General features: G+C 36.1%; 1 protein-coding gene across 2 annotated transcripts; it reads right to left on the bottom strand.

The window, feature by feature from the left end:
* Window positions 1-2843: 2843 nt before the first annotated feature.
* On the bottom strand, window positions 2844-10963 carry LOC135676548 (choline-phosphate cytidylyltransferase 2-like). 2 transcript variants are annotated; one of them, XM_065187865.1, is made up of 8 exons: window positions 10658-10962; window positions 8153-8266; window positions 6446-6541; window positions 4847-4889; window positions 4572-4727; window positions 4186-4266; window positions 3200-3289; window positions 2844-3130 (listed from the first exon to the last, which is right to left on the bottom strand). In XM_065187865.1, the coding sequence occupies exons 1-8, from the start codon at window positions 10870-10872 to the stop codon at window positions 3041-3043; spliced, it is 885 nt and encodes a 294-aa protein (XP_065043937.1). In that variant the 5' UTR covers window positions 10873-10962; the 3' UTR covers window positions 2844-3040. The 2 variants fall into 2 exon arrangements, with proteins under 2 accessions (XP_065043937.1, XP_065043938.1); XM_065187866.1 differs by lacking the exon at window positions 6446-6541 and having other exon boundaries at window positions 10658-10963.
* Between the last annotated feature and the right edge of the window lie 11040 nt (window positions 10964-22003).

The following is a 22003-nucleotide window of genomic DNA, read 5'->3' as shown; positions in this document are numbered from 1 at the left end:
TTAGCTTTCTGCATTGCGTGTTAGTTACTTTTCTGCATAGCAATATACTAGGAAGCTTTAAATAACTCACCCAGGTGCAGCTCTGGAAGGAAAGTGTAAGCTTGAATTAATTTTATTTCATTGCGTATCGTGTTAACTGCAACATGCCTCTAAAATGTGGCACTGGCACTTCAAATCATTTCTATATCTGGGGTGATACTCTGGTAACTACAAGTGTCTCTAATGCATTGATTAACTAAGAAATCTCAATTCTTTTTCCAGCCACAAATTCTTGGTAGGTTCAAAAAATAAATATCATCTAATAATGGATCAAGTCTTTTTTTTTTTTTTAAAAAAAGTCATCTGAAAGCTTGCTGGATGGACTCGATGGATGATGGAAACCAAGATTCTTGTTTGAAGCCAAATGTTTCTCGAAGAGAATTACTAGTTAATCAGTAGATAGCTATAATTAAAGCCTTCATTTAAGTAAAGAGACCTTGGGTTAACTTTTCATGGTGTCGTTTATCACTATGTTCTTGGATTTTTGGATCTTGGCTTTCCAATTAATAATACCTAATAGCATAGTACAATTTGATTGCAAGGTAAATGAAGGCAATAACATTTGTTCTATCAGGTTGTTATGTTTTACTTCAAATTTCATAAAGCATGTGAATCAGATCTGTTCTTCACTAGGTTTGATGCAATGCCATGAGTTGTTGTCTCCAGCAGTTTGTGGAAACTGAAAAAGCATATCACTTTTACTAGTGACTTCTTTTTGTTTTAGTTGTGACATTTCATTTAATTTTTCATGGTGTTAATTCTTTTTCTCTTTTACTGTCTCTTTTGTCCAAACTTTTAATTGCAGATCTGATAGAGTTTTCCTGACAAGAAAGAAAAAGGATATTGTTTTTTTTCCTTGTCTCATTCTTTTTTTTAATACCTGTTTCTTTTGGTCAACAAACCTCTTAATTGCCATACCAAGTTGAGATGATTGCTCTTTTAATGAACAGGTACAGGTCAACTTTCATCTTCAAGCCAAACACTTGTAAGTGGATTTCTTGCTGTTATTTCGGTGAATCTGGTGATTGCGCTATACATTATCATGGCCATGAAGGAGACGGGTAGCAGTGAACACCAACCAGATGCTGCCTTTCTAGCAGAGGCTAATGCTAGCATTAAGCAACCATCAAACATGACAACCAACGATGATACCCAGGCTCGGGAAAAAGTGGAATAAGCATTCATGTTTGTTTTGGATGCTTCTGTAACCATTTATGTTGTCAAGTTTGTGTAAGATGACGAAGCAGCACTTGGAGTTGTTTTTCTTTTACCTTCCATTGGATCATTGTAATATAAATGATGCTGAGTTGTGTTTTGAACGAACAAGAAAAAGACTCCATATTTGTGATGGTTCTTATGCAACCCAACAAGAAGTTTAATGCAAAGATGTGGCAGCTGTTTGATCCATGGAAGAACAAACGACACAACAGCGTGCTCGACATCATTATCATATCTTGTTCAGTATTATTGCCAAGTAATAAATCAATGTTGTGGTCATTTGTACGAAACATTTCTTTTGCTGACTGGAAGGACATAAATCTCTTATCATGTCTCTTAACGATCTAAAGAAGCCAATAGTGTTGTTTGGCATCTAATCCTCTGCGCTCTGTGCTTTCACAAAGGAAAGGTTTTATGTGATCTTTGTTCTTTTTCTCACCATGTGGCTGTCTCAGACTTATGCCCCATGTCTCATGTTCATGGTGTCATTATGTAGAACCGTGGAGAGGGTAATGTGTGGACCGGCCAGCTTCACTAATTAAAATAGATACGTACCCATTGAAGAATTTAGTTGGTCGATACATCAGCTTGCTATTTTAGGCCATTTATACCCATCGAATAGAGGTAATCCTCTGGTGAAGAATATGCACGTTTTCCTTGAGACAATCTGGATGTCGTGTGTTTGACAATCAACATCTTCGTCAAATTATTATGATCTCAGAGATAGGATAAGATATGTAAAATATCGATTATTATCATAAGGATTAGAATCGTTCTCTGAATCCACTAAGTGATTCAATTTTTTTCATCATATCTAAACGTACACCAAAGATCACCGATCTGACAGAATAACTCAAGATAAATAAATAAATAAATATTATCTTAATTCAAAATAAGCATCCTCAGATGAGCAATTATGTTTTAGTTTACAACCTCAATGAATGAAATTTCTATGGTAAAAAAATGGTTATGCTATAAACTCAATGAACATTGTCAATGCATTCATTATATATAACCTTTGCACCATTTGTATCCGTCCTTTACACTCCTCCATTAGCCATTCATATTAACTAGAACATAACCCAAACCTACTAACTGCTTCCCTTCTTTCTTTCTTTCTTTTTTTTCCCCTTTTTTTCTCAAGATTTTTGTCTTTCCTTTTCTTGAGGAAATCTATTGACACGTTCGTTCTTGAGATGTATCCTTGTTTTCTTTTAAGTGATTTAGTAGCATCAAACAATTCATGAAAATGTATCTTCCAAATTAAACCGTATCATCTACAACTTTAATACCCTAAGCAGTTCCAGAAGAATTTTGTGTTGGGAGAGTCGAGTAGAATCCTGTGGCTGTCAACCAGGAGGAGAGCATGATCAGACACTACAAGAAGAAAGATGATGAAAGAAAACATCAGAACTTCAACAAGAAATGTGCTAGTAAATTGATTTATCATATTATTTCTTATTAATGTTAAGATTCCAAATGAAGTTTCGGAATGTGTAAAAGAATATCTGAGATAGGCTTAACAGAATGTTTAAAACCTCAGAATATTCTTAACAGAATGTGTTTAAAGAGTGTCAATAAACACATAGTCCACCAAGACATCCAATGCATTCATTACCAACAAGTGTTCTTAATAACAGGATGTAGTAAGATCATCCAACACATCATGGGAGATGAATTTAGATATCACAATTCCTTTCTCTATAACATTTATATTTAAACTGAACTGAACTGAACTGAACAAACTCCTAACAATTTACAACTAGAAATGCTGAATACTTGGCTACTCGTCGTCCTCGTACTGCAACAAGCTGAACCCTCTCGGTTGTCCCTTCAACAGGCTCTCCTGAATCCGCTCTTTGATGACCGTTCCCTGATGAATTCAACAGAAAATTAGTCTGGAGGCAATAGCAGATGCACACCCTCTGTCAAAGAAACCTACCATTTGATGGCAGCCTTCCTCAAACTTTTCAAGAAAACCAGCAACCCAGCGATCGGCGTTTTCCACCCACTCGTCGTGAAGCAGCCCCAACTGTAAGAGGCCATTTAAATTGTTGTAGTGTCCACAAAGTAATACTAATGATACTTCTCTGATCCCATTATTCCACGATGCAGCTAGAGAATAGTAAGCCTACCCTATTTAACTGCAAATTGGTTCCAAATTTCTCACAAAAGCACACAACAGAAGAACCGGATATGGTATATCAGGGAAGTTATTGAACAATTAGGGAATCAGGCTATCCGGTTGAATGTGATTCGACAGAGAACCAACACGAGTATAATTGAGATAAAATATAGAAATGCATGGTAGCACAGGAACCAGATTGCTTGAGATTTTCATCCATCACTTTTTTTTATGATTTAAAACATTTTAGAAATTTTTCAGGGTTCAGACGTTCTCCTTTTTAGGAGCCGATTCCATCGTATCAATGTAAATATTTACCCTTGTCGATAGTTAAAAACAGTCCTGGTACAAGCATACAACAAAGATTACCATACTAGTCACATTTTATTCGAGCAGAAGGAAGCAAAGGGGTTGCAATTGGATAGTCCATTTAAAAGAAATGAGATCAGAGAACTTGCTCAAGATTCCATGTAACATTTGAGTACAAATTTGCATACTTTGAATATACCAAATTTGCTCAAGCCTCATGATTTTTAAAGATTGAGTTTCGTTATTAAGCCAACCAGATAATCAAGAGGATCTCACAGTTTCACCTAACCCATAGAACAATGGTCTGTCGACATGATAAACTTCTGTTTAGCAGCCAAAAGAACCTTTTTGGATACACAAATTATCATAAAAAAAGATATACTTCCCACACCTTTAACTGGAGGCAACATTTTATGAATATTATCTCTCAATAAAAAACTCCTGCCTCAGATGTATTAATAATTTCTATCCCGGTTAAATTTAGACAAAAATACCTTCTTCCCCACTTTTTCTTGCTGTTGTTTAACTTTGTCATACAGCTTCTCAAATTCCATGTTCACCCTCAGCCGTTTTTCCTGGATGGCAATACAAATGACAAAAAATCAGGATGCCTGAATTACATAAGAATTTCCACAAGTAATTACCAGGTAAAAAACACTTGTTATGGCAACAGAAAGAACATGAAAAAAGCCTTGTTAATAATTGAAAAATCAACATTATTGGTGTAATTGTAACCTTCATATAGCTAACACCTAGATCTGGTTACATATGAATTTCCACAAGTAATTACCACGTAAGAAACACTTGTTATGGCAACAAAAAGAACATGAAAAAAAGCCTTGTCAATAATTGAAGATGAACATATTGGTGTAACTGTAACCTTCATATAGCTGACACCTAGATCCTTCCTGGTGTATCCTCTAGCCAAGTTGCGCATCACGTACTGGTTGTAGTCTTTAACTATCCTCATTATAAGATCAGATGTCGAAATTCCTTCTGTGCGCTTTGTTTCCTTAAACTTACCAATGGCTTTAACCTGCAATAATAAATTAAACATTCAATGAAATGTAGAATTAAGGAGCGATTTTGGAAACAGAAAGGGGAAAAAACAAAGTATAGTAAACACATGTAAGTAAAAGAACATAAAGGACTCACAAATTCATAGACATCATTGCCAGCTCCACTTGCATCTGCATATCTACATAGATTTTATAAAAACAAGAAAAAGAGTTCCGTTTGTCAAAAAAAAAAAAAGAGGAAAAAAAGACCTGGTTTTTAGAATGGACTCAAAGAGTTTCATATTTACCCTCTAAAATATGAAATTACATATATCCCTCAAAACCTAAGATTAAAAACATTTCTTTTTAGATTGCAAACTTCAAAGTGATGTGAAATACATGCTAGAATCTATTCTATTGAGCGAAATACATGCTTTCCACGAGCGCATATGCAACTTTGGTTATTCTTGACAGATATATGCATGTAAAAGCCCCAAACAAACTAGTAAGAGTTAACTAAATCAAATATGTATTATGCATATAAACATGTAAAAGGGTAAACTGCACGAGGCTCCCACTTCTGAAAAGGGTCAATCTACCAATTTGTACCCTTATAAGTACAAAGGTTATTTCCGTTAACTCTAAATGTAACACTCCAATTAGTCCCACATTAGAAGTGGGCAAAAACTAAGATTAACTTATAAAAGTCTAATGAATATATTACTATCAACTTTAGATTAAGTAATTTGGCCAGTGGTTTGGGCCAAACAAAGTAAATAAACCAGTTAGCTCACCAAACCCGAGTCATGACATTTGGTATCAGAACTGACCTAATAATTGAGCATAGTGAGGGGGCTCGAGTAGGAAGAGACTACCTATAGATTGAGTCAAGGAACTCGTCCATGACATGAAGCCACCACTAGGTTACACCTCACATGTACCATACTAGGATTTGATATGGGCTATGTTGGGCCTTAACGAGGACGTCAAGCCCTTAAGTGGGGAAAATTCTAACACTCCAATTGGCTCAATGTCACGGACTTAGCTAGAATTACTAAGTCGTGACGTGCCCTTGCGATAAGCGTCCGCAAAGGGTTAGCCAATTTGCAACCTCACTCAGGTTCCGAAGGACTAAAAGAAAAAGTTGATTAGTTCGAAAACGAGCGACGGACGTGAGATTTTCATTTCATACGGCTCCTCCCTTCTGTGCATCTAAAGGAAATAATCCATGGAATTAAAATTTCACTATTCTCATTATGAATTGACAGGAGCTAGTATTTTTATAAGAAATTTCTAGCCAGCCTTCCCGCAAGAGTCTTTTTCTTAACACCAATCGTATTAGTGCTAGATGGAAATGGTAACTCCAACAATTTCATTATCGTCAACACCCCCTATTTTCAAGAATTAGTCACTTCAACGATCTTTGATGGTTATACAAGTACCCAAAGTACAAACGAGATGTTGACAGTTAGCCCATCAGGCCTGGGTCGTGACACTAAATCTGATCACCTAAATCACAAAAGAGCAACCTTATTATTGTACCAAGCGTCACCATTTAAAAACATGCATACACGCATTTGCATAAAATCTAAATACATGCATAATTGAGATGAATAAATGATACTAAAAGTAGGAATTGACATGCAATTATTATAGACAAATTTATGGTTCACTAGTTAATAGACATCTACGGTAGCAAAAATTCTATCCACAAACATGCAAATTACACATATGTATCCGAGTTGTGTGACATTACGGGAGAGAATCATGAGCTACATAATCAATCTTGTGCTCATCAAGGAATTCTTTTGTGATCACCCAAGGAGCATTGGGGATGACTTCATCAACCCATCTGGAAAAAGGAAAATTGACATGTTTTACTTCATCACAAGGGCTTCTAAGATTCAAAAAGTGCATAAGGAAAGACAAATACATATTTGTCATGGTTACAGTAAGAAAAACTTAGTATGTCTGACAACAAATATGAATATAACATCTAGGAAATCCAAGCATTAGGCAAACCCCTAGAATTAAGACTGATGCAGGTAATAAGCAAGTGATGAGATGCCATGAAAGAAACTTCTAACTTACAAACTGCATCATTTTCATCCTATGAATGACCATAAGAATATCCTTGAATTGACTAGCTCGATTGAATCCTCTAGTGCCAAGAATAAAACTAGTAACAAGAATCTTAGAACAAAATTATTACTGGTTTCTCTTCATGCTCACCACATCAGCAACATTCACTAAGACACTGACAAAGTTGCTTAACAGCTTAAAACAAATTCCGATATTCAGCACTCAAGGAAAGATATGGCTTTATGATCAGAGGGATAATGAACTTCATTGACAAATTAAAGATGTCAAAAAACTAAAAAGAAAAAAGAAAATTTGAGTTTAGCACAATATGATAGAAGCAATTAGTTAATGAGGTCTGTCTATAGAGATAATTAGTTAAAAGGGACAGTCTAGTCCAGGCATAGGATAAGGAAAAAAGCAGTAGTCCATTATGAAATTTTATCAGGAGTCACAAAGTTTTCAGATCGCATATGTACAAAACCAAAGTAGATCTCTTTTCTCTGGGAGTTCTCAAATAACACAGTTCATCCAATGTGATGGGCTTGGATGACCTTCGAGGTAGTCATCAAGAAACCCACAAATTAAATTATTGTATAAGTAAAACTTTTCTTAATTATGCTTAGACTTAAAATGATTACTACTTGTATTAATATATAAATATATCCTAGAAAGTTGATGTTTTGCAGAATGCAGTGCACATATTATTTATCAAGGAAATGATTCAGCAATTTTAAAGTTCCAATAATAGCGCATCTGTAGTGACTATGCTAAATGAAAAGGCATCAACAAAATCCATAGCAATTCTTTTTTTGACAAAAATATATAGCATACAGCATTTTCTTTATGTGCAAATTAGAAATTCTTGAGCTTGCTTATATGAAAATGAAAGGCCTATTTAATCACTTGCTTAGAATGATGTTTATCAGAAATACTGCTTGCTTTCAACACGGCAAAAACTTGTTTTGGCCCGAGTGCACATGTATATATGTGAACATGTGGCACGTCATCACCTATGATTATTACAAATTGAAGCATACTGGTAAATAAATTTCAACAGATACATATACAATACTACATATATAAATAAGAGTAATTTTACAACTGCAAAAGAACTCTAGCTGTTCTTTTGAATAGTAGTTCTTCTTGGGGAGTTATCAAATTTCAATTGTATGGTAGTTCATTTTGGATAGCAAGTGACATCCACTTGCACTTAAGACCATTTGAATAGTAGTTCTTCTTGGGGAGTAATCAAATTTCCACAAGCAAAAAAAGAATATCAATTGAATCTTCAGAGAACAGTTTGAATTCTAAACAAACGTAAAAAATTTCCTGGGTAAAATTATTAAGAAAGCTTGTAAAAAGAAAGAGCAAGGTACATTACTTGCAATGGCGTAGTGATTCATAACGCTCGGTTTCAGTCATGACAGTCTTCCCTTTATATTTATGTGTCACTTCATCACTGCAGCAACCCACAAGAAGAAATGTGTTTGGAAACCTGCAGGATGAGACAAATTAATTAATTATTATTACCATTTAAATACAGAACAGTAAACTTGTATGATAATGATTTAAGAAAAATGTAACTCCTAAAAAATTGCAATAAAGAGGCACTAGAAGAGACACTACTTTTACTCACTAAATCTAGAAGCAACTTCAAGCCAAATAAGTTACTTTATCCTCCATCTCAACCTTATTTCCAATGTAATAGAAGCTGGAGATGCATAGTATGCACCAAGGTTTTCAAACAAATGTAGCAATAAGAACACTCCATCTATTTTCACATATTTTTCTCCAGCTTCGTTCATACGTTTTCCTTAATTTCGGACCACTTCCAGCAGCTTTATCCACCTGGCTGTCTTTCCCTATCTTGTCAATCCATGGAAACCACTATGGGTATAACCAGGTAGGTGACTGGCTAAAAAGAATTGCTCTTTCAAAAGCTTTATGATTTGGCAGAAAGAATTTTTCTTTCAGAAATGATATTAAAAAATATGAGCTCGACTAAGTTTTGAGCAATAGAACATCATGTTATATAAAGCAGTACCTTATCCATTGGCCACAGTCCTTGAAATATTTGACAATTCAGACTAGGACTGAAGTTGAGCTTGCAAAATTATGTTGACCTGAGCTTGAACATGTTTTGAAGCTGAACTGGAATCTCAGGCTGAGCTTGAGCTCCTCTAAGATAAGTTGGTTTGAGCCTGAACATGGCAAAATTCGACTCGGCTCGATTGCTATCTAAGGACAGGGCATGCTGGGATAGGATTACCTTGTATGCATTAAAATGGTTTATCCTAGATGAATCATCAAATACTATCAAAAGGTATTGTCAATAAAAGAAGATACTTTTAGGTAACAAATGGAGTAAGCACTTCAATGTTTTGCTCCATTTTGACTATCCTTTGCATTTGACCCCATTTCTTGTACACTAATTTTGCTCCATTTCAACATCCTTTGTATTTGATCCCATTTCCTGAACATTAATTCAATTGCATGCTATGGCATGAGGGATTCAGAATTCAGTTTAGGATTCTCAGAAAGAGGAAAGTGTTTCTTGTAATAAGTTTATGACAAAAAGAAAAGGTGACAGGAGACCCTAAAGAAATTTAATTAGCTCAGCCTAGGAATTGATCACCATAAAGGCATTCCCCACTGTATTACAACTCATCCAATTGTGATGGTTATGATGAATAAGAAATTCTATGCAATTTTATTGTTCCCTTTCTTTTTCTTCTTTGGAATACATATTTTGTTTTCAGTATTATGAACTAGAAATTGAAGTTCTACTCAGAGAAACTTCTAGAAAGATCTATTTAATAGCTAAAAAAGATCAATAGTTCTCTCCGTTGCTAAAGATCTAAATTCAGTTGAATGATTGAAAAGCAAAGGGGGGGAGGGTGGGTGGGTGGTTGTCTTCAGGAGATCTGTAGAGTTGGAAACATGTTACTTACATATCCTTAATATCTGAAACTCCATAAAATATTTCACAAGGTGACATGTGATTCCTGAATTTTGTCATATCAAACAAGTTTAAGAAGAAAGTTCCCGGAATTGATATACATATATTTGTTTGTTGTAACCTCTCTCGAACATATATTCAGGAATTATAGAAACTAAAGATCAGTATGCATCTAATTTGGCCTTGGTAAGTCTATTCAGTTCCCAGAACGTGACTGTGAATTTTTCTTCCGAAACAAATGCCATATTGATTAATCGTATCCATTACTTGTCATCTGCATCACATGATAGATAAGATTATTTTACGAAGTGTAAAGCCCTAATATAAAAAGTACTGCTCCAAAATGGCGCCCCAAACTTAAGCGCGAAGCCTGACAGGTCAACGCTAAAACCCATTAAGGTGGCGTCCAAATAAGGGACCTTCAGCGAATAAACGCATTCATAAGACGAAGTTGATGCTCACCGACACAATATGCGTCTATATCAGTATAGATGTAGACATTCGATAAGTAAAAGGACGAGCTGGGAATCAAAAGAAACATTTTTGTCAACAGATAGACACGTAGTAAGGTAGTCGTCAATGGAGCTCATAGTATGTATACAAATACAAAAACAAAACGAGTTCTCCCGCAGACATCCATGGAAGCATTAAAAAGGTCGAGTATCAGTTAATGAAAACAAGACAGCAACAAACCGATGGAAGAAGCAAAACCCGAACTCAAATCCCAGACCTGAAACAAATAGATCTGCGAGAAAGGAAAAAAAGGGAATCGAACTTGTCAATCAGCAATTCCTAATTCCCCTCAATCAAGAACTCGCGAATCAGCTAATTTAGCAGTTGAAAGGCAAAACCAATCCCACAGGAACCACCAACGAGACAAGATGCCGAGAGATCAAGATAGGAAGATTTAGGGGGTAAGAGATTTACGCTTTCTTCGCCTGCTCGAGAGATCTAGCGTGCCCGAAGTGGAACAGATCGTAGATTCCGTCGGCGTAGACCCGAACCGGCCTATCCCCCTTCTCCCCCCCCTCCTCCGCCTCCACTTGGTTCTTCCCCGCCTCTGCCTCCGTCTTGTCGGCCTCTGTCACCGCCTTCTCCTTCTCCTGATACATCTCCACTTCCTTGGACTCGGGATCCGCCATTAGAGAGCGATCGATTGATGGATTGAAGTTGAATTCTCTAGCTTTATAAAGAGTTTGCGAAGGGGGAGAGAGGAGGGGGAGGAGAGTGGAAATAACGGTTCATTACTTCTTATAGTTACTATTTTTCGTCTGCGAGTATTTTCCGTATATAGTGCTAGTTACCCTAATCTATTTATTATAGGGAGCGGGGAACTCCAATTCTGTTTACTCGAGTTACTGCTTAATTCCTACTTAGAGAGTGGAATTCTGTATTTGTAGTTGAGAGCACGTGGCAGGCGAGATAGAGGTCAATTCTGCCTGTGCGTTTGCAGTAGTTGCTTGCCGCTTATACCCTATGAATTAATTCTACGTAAGTAATACTGACTTAGTCACCTACTTACCCTATTCATTCCCTATTCTTAGTTGCTATCAGAGTAGTGGAAATAATTCTTTTTTATGCGCTAGCAAGTTATGTATTCTTCTGGCCTGCTTATACTTAATATACATCCATTAACTCTGGTTCATCTGTTATATAAGACTTTCGGCTCTCATAATATATATATTAGAAGGACTTGTATAAGGAAGGGAGGGATTTGTAAAGGTTATCTCGTAAACATGTGAAAAGAAGAAAATAGTTATAAGAGGATAGTTGATCTTTGCTTGTTGAAAGAAGATCAATAGTGGAAGCCGATAACCTCGATGGAGGAGGAATCGGAAGTGGACATAGGTTATAATAACCAAACCACTATAAAATTAGTGTGCCTTCTCTTCTTTACATTTTTCTTTATATTGCTTACTGGTTTGGCTGCTCACTCCACTTCATACTTTCTCTAAGTTCAAATACATTTTCAATACAATTTTATCGAACAAAGTTTTCAAATCGCCGACATTTTTACGTAAGCATTAATTCACCCCTCATCTTAGTGTCGATTTCGATCCTAACTATAGTGTGTAGCAAGTTTCAGCATATTGCTAAGCCTTGAGGGGTGTAGCGAGAGGGGGTGGGTGGGGGGCGAAAAGTCATAATCTAACAAGTGTATTTGCGAGGGCAAGCCAATGCATAGTTTGTTCCGTAATGCAGAGTAGTCCAAGGGAACGGTGGTCTTTGAAACTTCTAGAGGAAAGGATGCAAAGAGAGAATTTGCTCCAATGGGATAGATATCCAGAATAGATAAATCTCAGTTCTCTTAAGGGAGAATCATGTGCAACGGGCTACACATATTGAGGAGTACCTCAAGACAATAACTCCACAAAGCTCAACATGGAGTCATCGCATAATCTCAAATGAGGTATTACATTGGTAGATGCACTACGAAATCAAGTTGAGGAGCGACCCAAGGTAATACTAAATTAAGATACACTTAGAGTCGATATGGAGATCAGACTCAATAGAGGGCTAACCCATGGACTGGTTGGCATGAGGGCTACCATCAATTCAATGCAAACCAAGGAGCGGAGCAACTTGGGTATAACTTAGTAAAGTACCCAAGCCACATGAAGGGAGTTGGCATAATAGATGGAACATGGAGCAGAGGCACGAAATTTTCCTTGGACAGAGGTCAATGACATGAACTCTTATAGAGGCAAGAGCGAGATCATGTCATTCCATGGGTCCTTTATTATGATGGAGTGGACTCATCCAGCATAGTGCCAAAGATGAAGGAAGCTTCAAGGTACGTGCACCTTATCTTAATGAAAATGGAGTCAGAAGGTCTTGGCACGAGACAAGAGAATGTAGAGGCGAGTACTCATAAAGAATATATCACAATGTTGTCATTTGAGTATTCATAATACTAAGTATTCATGATATATCATTTTGGACATAACATTCATGATGCTAAGACATTAAAAATTTTAAGCATTTATCACTTCATGCATTAAATCAACATTTTGATCATGATACCAAACATTCATCATTTCTCCCATACATGATACTAAAGCATTCATGATACCAAACATTAAATCAATATTTTTAAGCATTTATCACTTCATGATTATTGGTACCAAACATTCATCATTTATTTTCTCCCCCTTTGTCATAGGCAAAAAGAGGGAAATAGCACAAAGGTATAAATATTCAAGTCATCACATGGAAGATATCAAGAAAAATTTAGTGATGAGATATACTTCATGAATACAAGGAATTATACAAAGAAAATCATATCATGAAAGATAAGATCATGTGAATACCAAAAGACATGATTCATTTTGATAAATATTTTTTAAAATAAAATATAATAAATTATTCGAGAATAAAAAATAAGTGATCTTGATTCACATAAGGAAAATATCAAGTTTTGATTTCGAGAATTCAAGATCATGATTTCAATAATGCTTCCTTTTAATATATAGCAAGTAGAATCATAAAAAAAAAAAAAAGTAACAAGTGGAGGAATCATAATTCCTGTGACAAAAAGATTGTCAATTCGTACATTCAAACTCATCATGCATAGTTTCAAAATGTAAAATAATCAAATATGATATAAACAGATTCATCAATCTCCCTTTTTTGATAACTTGATAAGATAGGGATTGAGAAATTATTAAGAAAAATACTTTCCTCCTTTTTTTTTGTTTGAATTTATGTGATTCATTTCACATAAGCATACCCAAGTTTTTTACACTAAATCAAAACATACATCATTGTTTAAGATAGAAAAATAAATTTCATCATCAAAATCATCATGACAAAAAATATAACACATTAAACATAAGGCTTCTTTAAATAAGAGATTTGATTTATTATTTTAATTTCAATGATAATACATTTTTATTTTTACATGTTTCATTTTATGGGATTGATTTCATATAAGTATGCTCAAGTTTTTCATATAAAAACCATCCATCATATTTAAAATCAAAAAATAATTTTCATTACGACAAAGATCAATAAGCCATAAATCACAAAAATCATCATGCATAATTTCGAAATATAAGCTCCTTAAGCATGATTTTAAATCATTATTACTTCATATTATTATTACATCATTAAACCATCAAGAATGGTTCCATTGAACATAAATCATCTTCAATCAAAATCCAAAAGTAATATGGAAATTATCAAGATACACATTATTGCTTCTTAAAAACATATATAGGATTAATCTTATTAGGTGTATAAGCATTAGATTTAAATCTAATATTTTGTTTCTTTATTATAAAGAAATACAATTGCCATGATCATTTTTTTATTTCTCAAAAATACTAGAAAGAAAAGCATGATCCCCTTTTATTTAATTTTTTTACATTTTATATACTAATTTAAAAATTAACTTATGAAATGCATCAAGTAATTCCATAGTAAACCAATGGGGTTTTAGTTACCTCATCGTCAAAAGCCATTAAGGCATAGTTCGCCAACTTGTCTTTGTTGGTTTGCTTCTCATCTTCATATGAGCTCAATTTGTCCCAAGTCGCCTTGAATAATTTCTTCTTCTTTGGTAGCTTCTTCTTTTTAAGTTCATTTTTATTCTTTGATTCTTGTTTTAAAAACTTTTTAAGCTTTATTGTGAGAAGTTCAAGGTCATCATCTGTTGAATCTTGATTTTGATGATGAAGTCAATTGTTATTTGTTATCTAATCCATATATTGAGATAAGTGTGCAGGATTAACTACGACGAAAGTAAGACATGCAGTAGGAGCTGCTCCGGAGTCAAGACTATGATCACGTTGGGAGTTCGAGAGTTCGACGAAAGTCCGAACGGTCGTCGGAAGTTCTGCGGGAACAAATCCGAGAAGTCCAGGAGCTTGCCAAAAGAAGCTCGTCGGAACTCGCCAAGTGGATCGTCGCAAGTCCAGGAGTTTGCCGGAAGTCCGCCGGAGCATCGCCGAAGGTTCGTCGGATGTTCGTCGAAAGCTCACTAGAAGAAGCCATTGACGCACCGGAGCAAGTTGTAGTAAATATCTTAAGAAATATCGTAGTTAGCATGTAGATTAAGTTAGGAATGGGAGGTGATCCCATTAACTTAATTTGGAGGCAATTGGGCCCTTGACATACCCAAATTGGGCCGAATGGATCAACCCATTCGGACCAGAATTCTTGCCAAGCGGTGGCACCGCCAGGGTCGACGGTGGCACCACCCAGGAGATGGTCTCCCAGGAAAGCTAGGCGGTGCAACCGCCCCTGTCAAGCGGTGGCACCGCTTGGGCTCAGTCTCCGAGCGAGACTGGGCGATGCAACCGCCCCAGTCAGGCGGTGGCACCGCTTGGGCTCAATCTCCGAGCGAGACTGGGCGGTGCAACCGCCCTTGTCAGGCGGTGGCACCGCCCAGAGTCTCAGCCTCTGAGCTGCCAAGCGGTTGTACCGCCCCAATCAGGAGGTGGTACCACCAAGAACCCGAAAATCCGGGAAAAGATATTTTTGAGCTCCAAATTCAAACTAGTTTGGGGCCTATATATACCCCACCCTTTCCTGCATGAAAGGGCACCGAAAGCTTGATCTTACTCTATGATTTTAGAGATCAAAAGTTTTGTAAAGTCTAGAAGTTCTCCTCCCTCTTTTTCCAAGTTTTGATCTTTCAAGAGAAGAGAGAAAAGTTTGTAAGGGTTATCTCCTAAGCCCGTCAAAATAAGTGAAACTGTAAAAGGGTGGTTGGCCTTCGCCTATTGAAGGAAGGCCTCTAGTGGACGTTAGTGACCTCGTTGGTGGAGGAAGCCAAAAGTGGATGTAGGTCAAGATTGATCGAATCACTCTAAATCTCGGTTTGTATTTCCTTTGAGCATCTTATCTTTATTGCAAACCTCCTTAGTAGCTTACTACCTTCTGCTCATTTACAAACGTGTTTCATAGTTAAGAATTTTCCGAGTCGGCGTTAAGACGAAAATCGATTTTATCATACGAACATCATATTTCAATTTGCGCTTATATTCCGATTTCTATCTTAACTGCAAACTGCCTTCCTTACTTTACTTCAAATACGTTTCCGTAAGCTTTTAAAGTTATTATCTGCATGAAACGACTTTTACGTCAGAATCGGATTTCAACGTACGAACGCAGTTTTAATTACCGAAAGTTTTTCGCTGCACTAATTCACCACCCCCCCCTCTTAGTGCTCTTGATCCTAACAATTGGTATCAGAGTGGGGTTAACTCTCAAACGGATTAATACCCAAGAGAGATGGCATACGCCGGAAACCAAGAGGGCCACTCTATTACACGTCCACCCATGTTCAATGGGACGGACTACACCTATTGGAAGACCCGAATGAAGATCTTCCTTATTTCAATGGATTTTGAACTTTGGAATCTTATCAAAAATGGATTTTCAAAGTCTTCTCTTCCAATGATCGATTGGAATGAATTGGAGAAGAAGACTTTCGCTCTTAATGCAAAGGCTATGAATGCCTTATTTTGTGCGCTTGATAAAAATGAGTTCAATCATGTTTCGGTTTGTGAAACCGTGTTTGATATTTGGCATACACTCGAAGTGACTCACGAAGGCACAAGTAGAGTGAAAGAGTCAAAAATCAATTTTTTGATACATTCTTTCGAACTTTTCTGAATGAAACCAAGCGAGACTATTAGCGACATGTACACCCGTTTCACGGATGTTGTCAATGGTCTAAAAGGACTCGACAAAAGTTTTTCGGATTTTGAGCTCGTAAATAAGATTCTAAGATCCCTTCCTAAGAGTTGGGACCCTAAAGTCACTGTTATTCAAGAGGCTAAAGATTTAAACAACTTCCCTCTTGAAGAACTAATCAGGTCATTAATGACCTATGAAATGGCTTGCAAGGCTCATGAAGAGCAAGAAGACATTCTTCCAAAGAACAGGAAGGATATGGCTCTTAGAACTTTAGATAACCACTTGAGAGAAAACTCAAGTGATGAGGACTATGACGATGACTTGGCACTTCTAACAAGGAAATTCAAAAAATTCATTAAGAGAAACAAGTTTAAAAATGACACAAAAAATAAACTTGAACCAAAAAAGGACCAAGTTATTTGCTACGAGTGCAAAAAGCCGGGACACTACAAAAGTGATTGTCCCCAAGCCAAGAAGAGAACATCAAAGAAAAGGCGCTCAAAGCAAAGTGGGATGACTCGAGCACGTCTGAAGAAGAGGAGTCCAACACCGAGCAAGTTGCTCATTACGCCTTAATGGCCATCGGAGAGGAGGTAACAAATTTAATTGATGTAGATTTATCATTTGATGAATTATTAAATATCTTCTATGACTTATTTGATGAATGTAAAATAATTAGTAGAAAATATAAATTGCTAAAAAATAAGCATAATAGTCTTGTTAGCAATTTTGATAAATTAAAAACTGAATATCATGATAGTTTAGCTCAATGTGAAAAATGCTATGATCTAAAAACTCTCCAAAAGGAGAACTTGCTACTTAAGGACGTCTTGAAGAAATTCGAGATTGGTAGCAAATCTTTGAACACGATCCTTACAAATAAGGGTCACGTTCCCAAAAGAAGTGGAATCGGATTTGTGAGAAGTCCTCACCAAAATCCAACCACCTTCATAAAAGGCCCTATCTTACATGTTTGGCACCAAAACAAATGCAACTTTTGTTACAAACATGGACATAAAACGTATCATTATCCATTCAAGAAAATAAGTCCGAACAAACTGATTTGGGTTCCTAAAGGAATCATGATAAACTCTATGCAATATGATAAACAATATAGATCAGTTTTTGAGGCACCCAAAAAATAAATGGGTACCTAAAAATCACCCCTTCTTGTAGAAACATACACCATCAAAAGCTTGGAGTAAGAGATAATATCTTACTTTTTGGGTACTCGATATTCATGACTCGAGATCCAAAAGAACACGTAATGCTCTCTAGCCTAAATAGTAAAAGGAGGATTAGAAAATTAATATTGTAGAGTGATACTAATACAATCCTGTTTGATCCCTCAGATTTTGAAACTCATAATTCTCCCTTCACATACCCTTCGGATTTCTGAACTCATCGAATTGATTTCTTCTTTACCTTCGAATCCAACTATATCATGAACTTACGTCTTGCAAGCAAAGTTTGTCATAAACTTACGAAGCTTACCAACTTGGATAATAAGTCATGAACATATCTAAAGTTGTGTACGACATTCAAAGTAGAATATGCGCGTCACAAGATCTATCTTGAACGTACGAAATTTCTCATCTTGAAATGGAAATTCCTACGTAATTATGAAAGTAAAGTTGATTGCTCCACAAATGAAAAATCTCCTCAAGTTGAAAACATCCAAATCAGCCCATACAGCCCCCAAACAAGTGCTCACCGCCTGTAGGCGGTGGCACCGCCCAGCTGGCGGTAGCACCGCCGGTTGTCACGGGTTGCAAGCGGTTGCACCGCCCCAGCCAACAGTGCAACTGCCCGCAATCTTGCCCCCTTTTAAACTGAGCTAGGGCCGGCGGTGGAACCGACCCCAACTCACTCCCTTCACCTCTTTACACCACCAAAGCTTCTCCATCTCCATTTCTCCCATCTTAGCATCCCAAATACTCCTCATTTCGAAGCAAAAGATCATCAATCTCTCCTTCTCTTGAAGATCTCACTTAAGGTATTCTCTAAGAAGTCTTTAAATTCTGTTTTTGAGTCATTTACTCTTGTTTATTACTATCTTCTTAAATAGCAGTAGTTATGGGCTTTAGAAGATCCTCTAGGGACAAAGGGAAGAGGAGATTAGAAGAAGACTTTGATCTTACCCTTTTCAACTCAAAATATCATGCTGAAAAATTTTCTTCCTTCGAATTTAGGAGTGTCAATAAGGGAAAACATGTAGATCTAGATGAACTAAGAGACTTAGAGACAATCCAATGGTTTGTAAACTTAGATCTACTCCCAATTTTACAAATTAGTGAACTCATCTATCCAAGACTTGTTAGATTGTTTTACAATAATCTACAAGTAGATGAAAAAGAAAGAATGTCTACCTATCTCTTAGGACAACACATCTCCATTACGGATAGATTCATTTGCGACATGATAGGCATTCTCGTAAAAAATAGAGGTCTTTATTTTAGAGGATCGTGGGATAATGAAACAGTTGGGACAACATATGTTGAAGCTTTAGGAACAATTTTCGGTAATCTCAACTTAGTGATATTTCCTAAAAGTTGTGAACATCTACTACCGCTAAACACTAAGGTACTTCATCATATCCTAACTAGCATCATTCTCCCAAAATAATATCATCATGATGAAGTAAGTCAAATGGAATTAGGAACCATATATTGGATCATGAAAGGACATAACATATGTTTTGGTTACCTTATCTAACAAAATATGATAGAACTATCTAAGAAAGACATGATGCTTCCATATGGTGGTATAATCACTAGAATACTTAAAGCCTACGATATTCTAATACCACCCGATGAAGAAGTGATGAAAGTAGACAGGTTTAGCATAATAAATAATAATCTACTTCACTGATTGAGATGTTTTTATAGAAATGGTAATTGGGTTAGAATGCCTAGAAGAACCGATCCCCCTCAACCTGAACCAGAACCCAAAACACCAGTCTTTAGGGGTACTCAATCTCCTCCGATCTGTCCCTTTAAGGAAACACATCCATTTGAGCAAGCTCCTGCATCATCTATCAAAGACATTGGGATTCGGATGGACCAATTTGAACAAAGACAAGATCGGCTTGAACATCGACAAGATCAAATCCTATCTGAGCTGCAGCAAATTCATCGATAATTTGACTCCTTGTTTAGGCATTTTAATTTTCCACCTCCTAAATAAGCTTGTATATGTGGACACAATCACCTCTTGTTGTAACAACTATGTTGTTGTAAACTCTTTATGTTACTCACCTTGATCACAATGCCTTGATGACTACTAATCTTTGACATGGTTACTTGATGTATTAATTGGTGAGCATATGCAGGGTTACGTTGTTTAATCTCGTTACTCATTGTCGGATTTCACGCTGAAATTAAATGTTTCTATAATGCCTACTTTGAAAACCTTGTATCTTGGTTTCCATAATAAATATGATTTGAGAAAGTAATATAGCCATGAAATTGATGTGTCATTACCATGATGTTAATGTGTCATGATATTACCATGATGTTGATGTATTGTCATGATAGAGTTCATAGATACTAAGCATCAACTAGCTGATATTTTTACAAAACCTCTAAGTGAAGAACAATTTAATTTCATAAGAAGAGAATTAGGAATGTTGATGTGTTCGAATGCATAAACTTGTTAAAATTATTTTTCGGACTTTATTGATTGAATGATCAAATCACTTGATTACCATTACATGCCTAAAATAACATGTTGGAAATTAATATAAAAATTTCTATAACAATAAGCATGTTTTGTATTTGAAAATCTATAGTCGAATGCATAAACTTGTTAAAATTATTTTTCAAACTTTATTGATTGAATGATCAAATCACTTGATTGCCATTACATGCTTAAAATAACATGTTAGAAATTAATACAAAAATTTCCATAACAATGAGCATGTTTTGTCTTCGTGATTGTATGCATGAAAGTGTTAATTTCATTTTCGGATTCTCTTAACTAGTGGTATCCTAACAATCGGATTTTCTCGATACACTATCCTCTTCTAAACTTAATAAGCATATGTCATATCGAGTTTGATTCTCATCATTAATTTTTGATATATGGAATCAACTAGCAAATACATCTCTCATACACTTATCATGTGAATTTTTTTTTTTAGAAATGGATTTGATAAAAATGATTCCTGCTTGTAAATTCTTTCTTGAAATATGGATGTTAGTGTTTTTACTTGTAAGGATTTGTTTCACATACATATCTTGATCCTTGTAAAAATGAAGTATGATTTAATCTCTCATCGATTTTAATATCATTCAAAGTAAACTCACAAATAGCTGGTATCACAAATAGTCTTCCTCCTTCATACAAAAAGATAATAACAAATAAAAAGGAATAAGTATTCAAAGCTATCTCCATGTCATGTTTTCCTTGAGATGTTTGCATAATTGGTCTCCTATCACTCACCGTTGGAAAATGACATGAACCTAGTTATAGCATGAATAATTACCGCACTCATACTTAAATTTTGTTTGTATCGTTCTCCTTTTTGTTGATGACAAAGGGGGAGAGATATATGAATTGATGCTATGAGTATTGATGCTATAATTATGCCATGCTTGCATCATCAAAAATATATGAATTGATGATAACTATGATTGCCATATTTACATTATGCCATGTTTGCATCATGTTAAGATATCAAGAACTTGTATCGTAATTTTACGTGTTGATATCTTACCAAGTGATGAAATGCTATGATTGCTAAAACACTTGAAATGTATGCATCATGTTAAGATATTAAAATTTTACTTCGAAATTTTACATGTTGATATCTTACCATATGATGAATTGCTACCATTACCATCATTCACATTTGAAATTTGAAAATAGATGTCAAGCCTTGACATCATTTTCAGAGAGATACATCATGATAGGAATCATGATGGGAGTATTGATAAGGTTAAATAATCAATATGTCTCTTGAATTCAAAGGCTTTGAATTCAAGAATGACTTATCTCAAGTATGGCATATAGATAGGGGGAGTTAAGGTTAACTTCATTATCAATTGATTGTCATCATCAAAAAGGGGGAGATTGTTGAATCTCGGATTTTGATGATGAAGTCAATTGTCATTTGTTATCTAATCCATATGTTGAGATAAGTGTGCAGGATTAACTACGACGAAAGTAAGACATGCAGTAGGAGTTGCTCCGAAGTCAAGACTATGATCACGTTGGGAGTTCGAGAGTTCGACGGAAGTCCGGACGGTCGTCGGAGGTTCTGCGAGAACAAATCCGAGAAGTCCAAGAGCTTGCCAAAAGAAGCTCGTCAAAACTCACCAGGTGGATCGTCGCAAGTTCAGGAGTTTACCGGAAGTCCGTCAGAGCATTGCCGAAGGTTCGTCGGATGTTCGCCAGAAGTTCACCGGAAGCTCATCGAAAGAAGCGATTGATGCACCGGAGCAAGTTGTAGTAAATATCTTAAGAAATGTCATAGTTAGCATGTAGATTAAGTTAGGAATGGGAGGTGATCCCATTAACTTAATCTGGGGGCAATTGGGCCCTTGACAGACCCAAATTGGGCAGAATGGATCAACCCATTCGGACCAGAATTCTTGCCAAGCGATGGCACCGCCAGGGTTGGCGGTG

This window comes from Musa acuminata, chromosome BXJ1-6, assembly GCF_036884655.1.
Source record: "Musa acuminata AAA Group cultivar baxijiao chromosome BXJ1-6, Cavendish_Baxijiao_AAA, whole genome shotgun sequence".
Classification (NCBI taxonomy): Eukaryota; Viridiplantae; Streptophyta; class Magnoliopsida; order Zingiberales; family Musaceae; genus Musa; species Musa acuminata.
The sequence above is the reverse complement of the archived record's forward strand: the minus strand, read 5'-3'. Positions and strand labels throughout refer to the sequence as shown.

Bases quoted from the DNA above. Each gene is read 5' to 3' on its own strand.
- LOC135676548 (XM_065187865.1), bottom strand. From the start codon at position 10,872: ATGGCGGATCCCGAGTCCAAGGAAGTGGAGATGTATCAGGAGAAGGAG. The intron at 8,267-10,657 runs GTAAATCTCTTA...CTCATCCTGCAG, and splicing joins CTCGAGCAGGCGAAGAAAGC to GTTTCCAAACACATTTCTTC. The intron at 3,290-4,185 runs GTATTTTTGTCT...GGCCTCTTACAG, and splicing joins AAGAAAAAGTGGGGAAGAAG to TTGGGGCTGCTTCACGACGA.